Genomic DNA, 12,120 nt, shown 5'->3' on the forward strand with positions numbered 1-12,120 from the left:
GGTTTGAAGACAATTAAGAATTCATAGGTAGCGATCAGAGGAGAAAAAGGGCAGGCATCTGCTATAAGCATCAATCCCAGATGCTGATCCTGATGAGCAATTTTAACTACTCAGACATCTCCTGGAGGGCAACAACATTGAATGCAAACAGTTCATGAGTTCTCTTTGATAAAGAACTTCTCAATACCACTGAACAATAGGCCTGAGAGAGGCTTTCTGCTGGACCCGTTACTCACAAATAAGGAAAAGATGATCAGGGATGTGAAAGCCAGTGATAGCCTTAGTTGAAGCAACCATGAGTTAGTGGAATTTAAGATACTGAGGGAAGCAAGCAAGATGACCTGTACAATTACAACAACCCTATATATTTAAGAAGAGTAGATTCAGGCTTTTTCAACATCTACTTTGCAAAATCCCAGGTAAAAAGTGCCCAGGAATTTAAAGGGGCACAGGCAAGTTGAAGGATCAAGGACAGTGCAGAGAACAGTCCAATGTTTAGGATTACATAAGCAGTAAGTGATTGTGGCAGAGGGCCAGTATGGCTGGACAGGAAATTCCATATTCAACAGCTTGATCTGAAATCTTTGCTCTGATGTAAGGAGAGGAAAAAATTACCATCAGAGGACCCTTCCAACCTAAAAAAATATATAACTCAGTATTATGCAGACTACTAAACATATCAATGGCATGACTGCTATATTTTCTTAAGAAGTTTAATACGCAATTAGTGTTTAACATTAATAATGATTGCAGAATTTGTTAAACAAGGAACAATCAAAACAGCACTTTGTGTTTATAAACAATTCTTTTAAGTGTGCATCATTACATTCACTGCCTGTATGGAACATTTAAGGTATCTCAGACAGGTAAGGAATAAAGATATGAACTAATTATGAATAAAACACAAAGCCATTTAAGCACTGAATATTTATATATACTTTATTTTACTATTGGTTCCTTCCAGAGGTGGATGCAGGAGAAGAACAAAAGAGCAAGACAGTCACTGGATTTCTAGCGTAAGAGTTTATTATCTACTGTTAACAACAGCTTTTTAAAGATTATTCCAACTTAATTTTGCTTAATATTAAGCTATCCATCTCAAAAAACCCACCCTAGCATTTCTAAGATTTTCAATCCCAGGTGCTAGAAAGGATTAAGAATTCAATGTACCATTTAGGAAACTACTTTCATCACTTTCCTAGTCCTGTTCAAAGTCCAATGGACTGATGAGTAGTCAGCCTTGCCAGTATCACACCTAACGTTGAGGAGCAGATGAAAGCACTGGCTGTACACAAAGCAATCCTCTCCTTGCAGAGGAAAATAAGCCACACAGGAAAGCAAGAAAAGCTACACCTTTTGACATTAAATAAAAAATAATTTTTTAAAAAATCATAAAATGCCTTGACATCAAATTTGCTAAAACAAAGGCTTGGCTGCTACAATCTTTTCCTTTCAAGTATGTTCTGTTCCAATTTAATACCAAGAATATGAAGTGTACTGTTTAAATCTCTTCTCTACATACCAAAGTTTTTACATCACATAACTAAAGGATCACATACCTTTTACATGTTAGAGGTATGACCATGCTCGATGCTTGTACTTTCTCTCCTCCACCTTCCTCTTACACACAGTAATGAAATACATGTATTAAATCATTTAACATTATACTTGCCTGTAGTCTACTGATGTTTTGACTAGCTAGTTTCAGCTCTTCTGTAAGCGATTCCTTGGATTTTTCTGCTAAAGACAGTCTTTTGGCAAGTGCTCGACACTGGCAACCAGAACAGGACAGGAAGGGTAGAAGGGAGGCAAGTTAGTTCCAGAATATTGCCTTGTGATACCTCTTTAAACCTCAGTGAAACTGATTGCTTTCTATCTTTCCATCTTACTGTAATCCTTAGGTTTCAAGAAACTTACTGCTTGTGCACACTTTTAAATGCAAAGTTCATGGAACAGTTAATTACATTTCGCTTCATTTTACAGCATTATCATATTACCAATCCTTTAAATCTTGTAAATTTTTATCATTACTGCTAGAAAATGTTGATAAGTAAAAAACAACATGAACAACTCACTTCACACATTGCCCAAATATCAGAAAAAGATGGTTCCTCTATACTATGTAATCTACTATTTAAAAAGTATTTAAGAGTATTAGGTCTGTCAGCCTGGAGCTCAGTGTATTCCATATCAATTAGCTACTCAAATCAAAATGGTCACTACTTTCAAGAAAAATTACCTCATCATTTGCAATGAAAACAGGAACTTAGAGATACAATGAACTGTTTTGTTATTCCTTGAAGTTAAATATAGTTTACATCCAAGAACTAGCTTCTTAGAGGGGAGCTGTTTTCCCCACTTCATGATACAAATGGTATCAGCATCACTTTAAGATGAAGTCAAAACTAGCTTGGCAACTAAAGCCAGCTCCCTCTGCTTATATGAGCAAATCTACAAAAGGTTTGTTCAAACATTGTACTTCTTGCTACAGTCAGGAAAAGGCTACAAAACCACTCATTAACAAAATAAATGCAGCCTTTATACATGATCCATTTTCATGTATACATAACCAAAAAAACATAATGCAGGAACTAATTGTTACAAAACAGTACGTTCCATATATTTCAACTTACTGTCATAACACTTGCCTGTGGAAAGTTCAAAAAGAGATTTACTGTTTGCAGTATAGACACTGCCTGCATGCTCACCTCAGCATAAAAGTGTACTGATTTGCTGTCAGCAAGCTGCAGGTGAGATGTAAGCTCTGCTATTCTTGCCATATAGTGATTTTTTATCAGGTCTTCACGAGACTCACCATCCGGAGCCTAACAAAGCAAAAAATTAAGCAGACAGATATTTATGTTTAACAGACTTAATACCTGCTTCAGAATACTGCCCTCTATACTGACTTACCTTCTTCCCTTCCCTCCCCAAAAGCATTAAATTCCTCAAATGCAACAGACAAATGACAACACGCTGCTGTGGTGGTGCAGATTCCCAATTTGCTGAGCCACTTGGCAACATCAACATCAGCCAACGTTGTGCTTGCTTTAGTTACAAGGGCAGTGGACCTAACATTGCTCTTGTTGCAATGGCAAATGCAGCATGGTGGTACCACCCAGCATGTTCTGATCGTGCCTGCTGAAGCACCAAATCTAGATAATTTGGTACCTTTTTGTCCTACTGCAAACACAGCAACTTGGGGCAATCAGGCACTCCCTAATCCTATCCTGAAACTGTTTTCTGAACACACCTTAGACCCCTTCTGTTCAGAACATAGGCCCACTCTGAAAGTTGCCAAAGATTACCAAATCATTACCAAGTCAATCATCTTGGGATCCTGTAAATATTGGTCTTAAAGAGCAAGTCTCTTTGGAGTTCCCTAGGATTGCACCAAACTGTGGCCAGCATCACAGGAAGGATGCTGGTTCAGCCGACTGAAAGAGTAAATAGCTGGCCACTTCTCCTAAGTATGGGGGGAAAAAAATCCCTCTTTATAGGGCTGATATGATTTGACTCCACTGGATAATCAGGGGGAGGAATGCAATTTCTTCCATGAGATTAGATACCAAAATTTGACCTGTTAACACATTAACCTCTGTATCTGTATGTGTGTGTTTGTATACAATTTAGTTTAGAAAGTGTTAGATTTTTATTTGAGCTTCTGTATTGATTGTAGATGATTCTTTAGTCAGGTGCTGAAACAGGCTGCCCAGGAAGGTGGTAAAGTCACCATCCTTGGAGGTATTTAAAAATCATGCAGATGAAGCACTTCAGGACAGGCTCTAGAGGGATGGTGGGGTTTTTTTGAGTTTTTTCTTGTTCTTTTGTTTTGGGGTTTTTTTTGTTTTGTTTTGTTTTTTCTTGGGTTGACAGTTAGACATGATGACCTTGGAGGCCTTTCCCAACCATAACAATCCTGAGACTGATTATTAAGCTATTAGAAATTAAAATAATTTAATTTGTGATTTGTTTATGATATTGTTGAAGAATCTTAATTTACTGCTATTCCAAATCACACACAAATTCCCTAACTTTGTATTACACACTACACTGAAATTCCTACACTTAAACTCCTTAGTTGTAAATCACTGACCAAGTCTTGTACTAGGAGTGGATTCAGCTGCACCCAGACTCCTGTGAGAAGTTTAGAAAGCAAGGCAGTCCACTCTGAACCTCAGGATTCAAAGAAAGGGCCTTCCTCATTTTTTTCCCTAATGCTTTGCAAATCACTGCAATCTGTCCTTGACTCAGTCTCCTGTATCCCTGCATTAATCATTTCCCTTGATACCTGTATAAATCACCCCCATCCATTTCCAACCCCTACATGCCCCTTCCACAGTGAATACAGTGAACCTTCCCATCACATTCTGTTATGTCACTCCTTAACAAATCTTACACTCATCTCCAACAGTCACTTTGCAATTCATCACCCTGATGGTGACTCTTAAGTGTCAGATGTCCTTAAAGGACGAAGAGGTGACTGAAGATATAAGAACTTCACTTGATTTAACAAAGTCTCTGACAAAGAGCCACTGCAGAAACAGACTGCTATCACCTACATAAAAACTTACTGAATTTTCCCAACAAGGAAAAAATCTTTTGCATAACTGATTTTCAGAAAATTACAACACTCAGTACTATTTATTTTATTGCATAAAAGAAACCAACCCACCAGTTTGCTGTAAGATACACAGTAGCCTACTGGAGGCAGCATTCCCAATCACTTTTCACTACCTTCAAGTTCAGCACTATGCAGTAGATTTTAAGAACCTGTATCAGCTATTCTCTATCTCCCACCCCTTTTTTAATCACACTTTTAGAAGAAAAAAGCATACAACACTAAAGCATACATCAGTGCCCCGCAGTAGCAGAAAAGAGAAAGCACTGAATCTTATTTTGCTAAGTTCCTTTTGGGGCAAGTGTTGCACTAAAGCAATGCTACATAAGGAGCTGACATTTAGTCTGAGAGCTAGTCCCAAGTTTCTTTCAGTATGACCTCTAGTTTATAAAGCCTGTACTTAAATGCTGAACTGCAGTCACTACAGTCAGTGACTTTTTTGCATCTTGAGCTGTTCCTCAGAAATTAAGAATTGAGACGTGGAATGCAGTTAGGTTTAGTTAAGTAAAAACACACCAAGGTTTTCCTCAAATTGCAGAGAGCAGACCTAAACCCCAGCTCATACTGCTCCAAACTGCTTATGTAAATAAAACAGAACAGTTCACTAAACAGAAGAAAATTAAGAAGTCCATGTATTTCTTGAAACTTTAAAACATAGTGTACAGACTGCACAGGTGACTCACTCCAAATTACCAAGAATACTATAGGATAATGGCATAAGTTTAACAGAATCAGAATTACCAGATGTACTTTGATAATGTTTGAAAAAGATTACCTTTTCATTATCAGTAGTTATAGTCAACATTCCAACCTAGAACAAGGAAGAAAACACACTTAAGCAAATACTGCAAAAAATAAATACCACAGATGCAAGTCATCTCTGCTTCAGTTGTGGAAGGACTTCAATTAAAAAAAATATTTATATATCTTGCAACAGTTAACTCTAAAAACAAATTTAAGTATTTTCCACTTCTAACATAAGCAATGGTAGTAATACATATGAATGATCTGAAAAGAATTAAAGCTGACACCAGCTCTGCAAATATTAAATATCCTTTGCTTTATGATGTACACAGGGAAAAAGCCATAAAGGCAAAAAGATGCAGCAAGCTTCTACAATTATGCAACTTTTTGATTACATGAAGCTAATTCAGAAGCTAATTCAGAAGGATGTTAGTACACTGAAATACTATTCATGTTCAAAAATAAAGAAACCCATTTTGGATTTCATGACTAACTTCCAAAATTGTTTCTTTCCAGTTTGACTAGTAAATTATATTGAGTATAGTGAAGCACTAACAGAACTCTAGCAGAGGGGTGTCTTCTTAGTGAGTGAAGAGGTCTTTTTGTGACCTCAGCAGGACTAGAGACTTAAGTTTATGGGAAATATTTACACAATCTGTTGACCTGCCAGTTAAATTAAGCACTGTGGCTAGAAAAAGACACCCTCCTCAGACTCCTAACAGACCACACACAGAGCCAAAATCTTAAGGTGCCAGTTTACTTCAAAACTGAGGATTTCAAAGTAATCCACACGTCATTTTATCTTGGAGCACAAAAGCAGGGAGGGGAAAGAGAAGACCTCTACTGAGTGCTGAGCTAAGTGGATTATTTCTTACATATGACATCCCTGTTAATCCCACTTCAGAAGTGGCAATTCAGGGAAAAGGCCAACTTCATGTACAGTAGCAATAAAAAGTAAAGATATTTACCCAACAGAGAAGAGCAAGGAGAGTATGCATACCATATCCAAATGGAATAGTTGAGCCTAGAGTTTTACATGCCTGTGAAAGTTATGTAGAAATTGGTGCTACTGAGAGCACTGAGAACTTGAATGGATTCTTCAAGTTAAAATCAAGTTAATACTGCACTCATTTTAGTAAGTTTTTAAACCCATTTAAAAATACTCATTACCTACTTCCATTTGCTTTAACGTATCTACAGATGTCAAAAGTACTGGAAAGCCACAGTCAACCTGAAGTATGCACTTGCAAGCCCCCCTGACTACAGACTCAGAAAAATCTATTAGTTAAGCATGTGTTTGTTCCTCCTCAGTCATAAAAGTACAGAACTGTAACAGTGTCTCAATGATACTGAAGAAACCGAAGTCTAAAGAGCCAAGATGGTTCCAGACTTTGCAGAACATATTTAGCAAGCAGCTTTGCAAATACAATTGTGAATGCATTTCAAAACAGTCAAAAGCTTTAATTATTACTGTTCCACTGATCAAGCAGTACTGCTACTAAAGAAAGTGGATTTTTCTCTATTGGAGGAAAGAGGGCACTTACCAGACTAGTACTTTTAATAGGTTCCCTTGGACTCTTTTCTGTCGTTTCCTTCTTTTGTTCAGCTACATTTGGCACAATAGAGTGCTCTTGTGTATTTTCAGCTAAATGTCCACTAAAAGAATTCTTTGGTTTTTGGTTTTCTTTCTCTAGCTTTATTTTAGCTAGCTGAGCCTCTAACATCCAGTGTTCTTTCTCTTGTTCAAGTTTTGCAATTTTCTCCAGACTTTGCTGGACCTTTAGAAGAGAAAGTTTATAATACAGGTTGTTGAACACAAGGACTGGGGGGAGATCCACACAGAACAGTATCTGAAGACAGTATTAATTTAAACCATTAAAAATAGCTAATGAATAATGCAGCAGGTAAACAACTACTGATTCAAACTTTATGTTTAATTGTGGTCGTGTCAAAAATAACCACATTATTTAATTAATCTGAAACATACATCACAAATTTACAGCTCACAGAACTGTCAATATGCTATTGCATGAAAACCAAAGCAGGGAAGAATTTAATGAAAACTTGAAATATGTGTGCCTGGCACTAGTTTTGTCTTGTTCTATGCTATCAAAAGAAACCATCACTCCCTTCCCAGCTGCCCTCCCCTCACACAGACAGAAGAACCCACTCGTCCAGATAAGAAATCAACTATGGAACAGTACACACCACATTTCTGTTGAAATTAAACTCATCCTTATAAATATAGTTTGAATATTGGCCGCTACCATTAAAAAAAATGAAACCTACAATTAAGGCTTTTTCTTCCATAAAAGTTCAATGACTGTGACTAAAGCACAGTCAGAACATCCAAGAAAATGAAGAAGTTCTAGCATAAGGCAGTCTTTTCATATGATAGGCATAAGCCTCCTAAATACCACTTAATTCCCTTCTTACTCACCTTCAGAAAAAAACTACATGCACACTTCAATAATTATATATTGTAATCAATTAACTCTACCTTAAAAGACTATAACTGAAAAATTGTTGGTCTTAACTAGTCCTAATAAATAGTGCAGAGTCCAAAAAAGCACTCAAAACAGTACATAACATTAGAAATCAGAATTATTAAAGATTGCCTGATTTCTGATATTTATAAATTAAGACATTGGTAGCATAATACTGTCTCTTATATCTACATGTACATTCTACAGACTCAGAAGAACCAGTCTAGGATAACACAGCCTAACAAGGGTAAGTTTTAACTTTCAAAATTCTACAAATAAGACATCTACAGTCTCATTTTAAACTTCATTATATGCCTGCATATGTATAAATATTCACACATGCAAATGTGAAGATTATTTGCTACTGCTTTGCCTTTATAAAATAGACTGTCATGTATGTTAGTAAAATTTATACCATGATACCTGTTGTGCAAGACCTTCTCTACTTTCTGTGGAACTCAGAAGAACTCTGCGATTGGCCAAAGCCTCTTCATAAGGCACAGAATCTGCACAAGGCTGCAGGATACAAAAAACATCAAAATATGTCTACATTTATTTTCTTATTGCCCTACTTCCATTACTTAAGGGAAGAAAACCATCTTTGCAGCATTTGCCAAAACAGAAAAAATGGTTTGAGTTCACAGAAAATAACAATCCAAAATGCCCAGGATTAGAAAGTGCTCAGAAAACTCCAGGTGTCAAATGCTTTTTAAGGTCTGCTTTACAGACATTGCAGTGAAGTGATTTAATGATAAGTATTAAGCACAGCATCATTTAATTTATAATTCTAATGGAGACAACAGGCAGATCTGGTAGTGTTCAGTCCTTTGGTTCAGCATGCCTCCATTTCAATGGCATTTCTTTTTTCTGTTGCTCTCCACAGTATTCCAGTGAATGCAAGTATAAAAATAAGATTCACTCCATATTCCTAGTGAATATGTGAGGAAATTTAAATGGCCAGCTACCTTCTCCTCCTTGGAGTCTTGGCACAGAAATAATTAGTGGAAGTGGGTAATGGCAGAATTGGCTCAGCTGTGGAAGTGACTAAGCTCTCTGAATTTTTCAATAGCAATATCAGTCTAAGGGTTCCATTTGCTCTGCCAAAGATTCTCATACAAACTATCTCATCCATTCCAAATACTGAAAATCCTTTGTTTGTATTCTCTTTGGCATAACCAACTATCAAACAGAACTGTGTTTGTTTCTCTGTGCAAACATACTAGATGAACAAACCTTCTTTAAAGACTTTATGTAAGCAACTGCCTTTTTCTTGTACTGCAGCATACACTCAGCTGAGCGAGGGTTGATGAACTCTGCTCCTCCTTTAGGGCCATAGTTCAGTGAAGCAGTGAAGTGATCCAAGTTGTTGCTGAAGAAGGAGGCAATCTAGACACATCACAAAAAGTAATTTTTTAAATTAAGTTGAAAGATTCACGATAGCAATTACTCTTTTGAGACAAAACCAAGTATTTAGTGAAACTGGACTTAACAAGAAATTCAAAAAATCAGAGGCTCTTCCACGTCACTTTGACCTCATTAATGCAAAGCATTCTCTTCACAGTATCTGCTTTTATCACCCATTCTTTTGGTTTTGCCATGTAATCTGAAAATACCTTAGAGCAAACATGATACTATGAATTATAAGAGCCACACCTAGATTTTTCCAATGAATTCAACTAAGATGCTCTTTTTTTATTTTTAATTTTCTTTCAGAAGAAGAAGAAAAGAAACCTGGACAAGTTAGGGCATTGTACTGAAACAAAAAGATCCATTACCTTGCTCACTCCATTTATTAAAGCCACAAGAGAGGATAAAATACAGTCATTTGTAGTTATGAGTTTCTGTGTGGCAGTTGGAAGGTCTTGTTCTAAAGTAGCCTTCTGACTGTAGTGCTTGGAAATCTCTAGAAATAAAAAACACACATCTTTGTCAAATTAATTTTTTGTCTAGTTAAGCATTCTTTTCCAAATTCACCTTATGACCCCAGGCTTCAAACAGTCCCTTTTCAAGTAAGATCTACTAAAGTTTATTCTGGATACTCATAGTTCTTTGGTGTAACTGCCTTAGATGACTGGTTGTGATAAACAGCATAGAATCATAAGGAATAGACACTGTCTGCTACACAAGGCAGAATAAACATATATATTTAAGAGTACTCTGTGTCCCTGAAATCTTAGCTATATGTCATCCAAACCTATATTGTGTTACCACCTCATTTCATAAGTATACTTTCCATTTCTTCACATCAGGACACTACAGGCAGAATTTTAAATGACGTTTAATATCTGAGTCTTAAGCTTACAAGACTTAGAAGGAAAAAATATTTTTAATTGCCAGTGCATATCTAAAAGACAATCAGAATTTATACTGCCACTTCATATATTCTAAAATCCTCTCAGGCACAATTAACAGTCTTCAGTGACAAAAAAATCTAAAAAACTTTTTAAAGGTCATTCCCCAAAGTATCTTAGCTTAAATCCACCAATCAATACCAACAGCACCAAAATGTGTTTGCATTTATCTCTGTGCTTGTAGCTCAAGTATTATCACCTAAGAACAAATATGTCCACTTGGACTAGTTTAAAAAAATTATGTGACAAGTGAACCTTTTGCACATATTTTGCAATAAAGTACTAGTGCTACAGAACAGAGACAACCCACACCATCACCAGCAGAAATTGTGGGGTGGGAAGAAAGGGAGGGCAAAAGTTACATAGCAAACATTCTTGAGTATAGGAGTGCAAGGTGCTAAGTACAAGATTTCTTTTGCTGGCTAATGAATCATTGACAGTTTTCTTCAGTACTTTGTTTCTATTTATTTTTTTCATAAATATATGTTGGGTTGGTTTTACATCAAAGTATCTATATTAAGAGATAGAAGGTATTTATCAATAAACTTACCTATGTTACACAACACTTGATTTGGTGTCCCATTTTGTTTGTGATACAATCTCTAATAAGTTTTTTAAAGGGGCACTGCAAAATAGGGCAGTGCTATTGATATTACTAAAATACTAGAAGAAATAAAAATGTTGCCCGAATAAAGCACCGCATAAACTGGCACTCTGTTGGTTTGTGTCTTGACTTCGGGCAACCAGGAGATTATTGGCAGATAGATTTCTCCGAGTTACCAAAAGCCCAAGCATACAAATACTTGCTGGTGTATGTGTGCACATTTTCAGGATGGCCAGAAGCTTTCCCTTGCAGGACCAATCAGGCAAAAGAAGTGGTAAAAACACTTCTGAAAGAAATTATCCCTAGATTTGGGGTACCATTAGGGCTATCATCCGACAGGGGTCCTCATTTTACTGCAGGGATCGTGCAGGAGATTTCTGTAACGTTGGGAATAGTTTGGAATCTGCACACGCCCTGGAGACCCCAATCAAGTGGTAAGGTAGAGCGGATGAATCAAACACTGAAAAACCAAATTAAGAAAATTTGTCAAGAAGCAAAAATCCAGTGGCCACAGGCATTGCCTTTAGCTCTGTTAAGGGTTAGGATCAAACCAAGGGAAAGGATAGGGGTGAGTCCGTATGAAATTTTGTATGGCAAACCCTACCATGCTGCTACCTACCAGGGGGACCCTCATTTGGTGGGAGATCAGGTGATATTAAATTATGTGTTGTCTTTGAATAAGACTCTTACAGCACTCAGAGGAACGTTGCAGTGGAATCGACCCCTATCCCTGGAGAATCCGGCCCACGACATCCTTCCAGGAGACCAAGTTTACATACGGAACTGGTCAGTGGAACCACTGAAGGAGACATGGGACGGTCCTCACCAGGTGATCATGACCACCTACACGGCTGTCAAGGTCGACGGGATCGACAACTGGATTCACTACACCAGGGTCAAGAAGGTCCCTACGCAATGGTCGGTAGAACCTTTGTCTCCAACAAGGATGGTGTTCAGAAGCAAATCTTAGGAATACTGATCTTCCTAAGCTTGATTGTGTTAACAGAAACCTTTGTAAAAGTTAATGTACCAGAATCTTATCTGTTGAGACCTGAGGGATCTAATGTTAATCTGACCTGTTTGTTTACTGATGACCAGGGAGCTGGATCCGCTGAAATTATCGTGAGGTGGAAATGGGTTACGGAAAACGAGCTGATTACGGAGGGGGTAAAGACAGCTTGGGATGAACCGCGTCAGGAAGGAGCAACTATCCTGCAGATACCCAATGTGACCCGGAAAAACGAAGGGAAGTACACTTGCCTAGTGCAGGTACGGGACAGCTTTGATCATGGGGATATGCAGTTTCTTATAATA

At 37.3% G+C, this 12,120-nt stretch overlaps 1 protein-coding gene across 1 annotated transcript in view; it reads right to left on the reverse strand.

The window, feature by feature from the left end:
• Nucleotides 1–12,120, reverse strand: part of PPP1R21 (protein phosphatase 1 regulatory subunit 21) — a 37,136-nt gene that overhangs the window by 3,054 nt on the left and 21,962 nt on the right. Inside the window, exons 14-20 of the mRNA XM_071739827.1 lie at nucleotides 9,627–9,754; nucleotides 9,085–9,237; nucleotides 8,275–8,367; nucleotides 6,910–7,143; nucleotides 5,397–5,432; nucleotides 2,709–2,825; nucleotides 1,673–1,771 (exon numbers count right to left, since the gene is read on the reverse strand). Of these exons, the coding sequence (XP_071595928.1) occupies nucleotides 1,673–1,771; nucleotides 2,709–2,825; nucleotides 5,397–5,432; nucleotides 6,910–7,143; nucleotides 8,275–8,367; nucleotides 9,085–9,237; nucleotides 9,627–9,754 (860 nt within the window). The remainder of the gene's footprint in view (nucleotides 1–1,672; nucleotides 1,772–2,708; nucleotides 2,826–5,396; nucleotides 5,433–6,909; nucleotides 7,144–8,274; nucleotides 8,368–9,084; nucleotides 9,238–9,626; nucleotides 9,755–12,120) is intronic.

The sequence above is a fragment of the Heliangelus exortis genome, chromosome 3 (assembly GCF_036169615.1).
Source record: "Heliangelus exortis chromosome 3, bHelExo1.hap1, whole genome shotgun sequence".
In the NCBI taxonomy this organism is placed as follows: Eukaryota; Metazoa; Chordata; class Aves; order Apodiformes; family Trochilidae; genus Heliangelus; species Heliangelus exortis.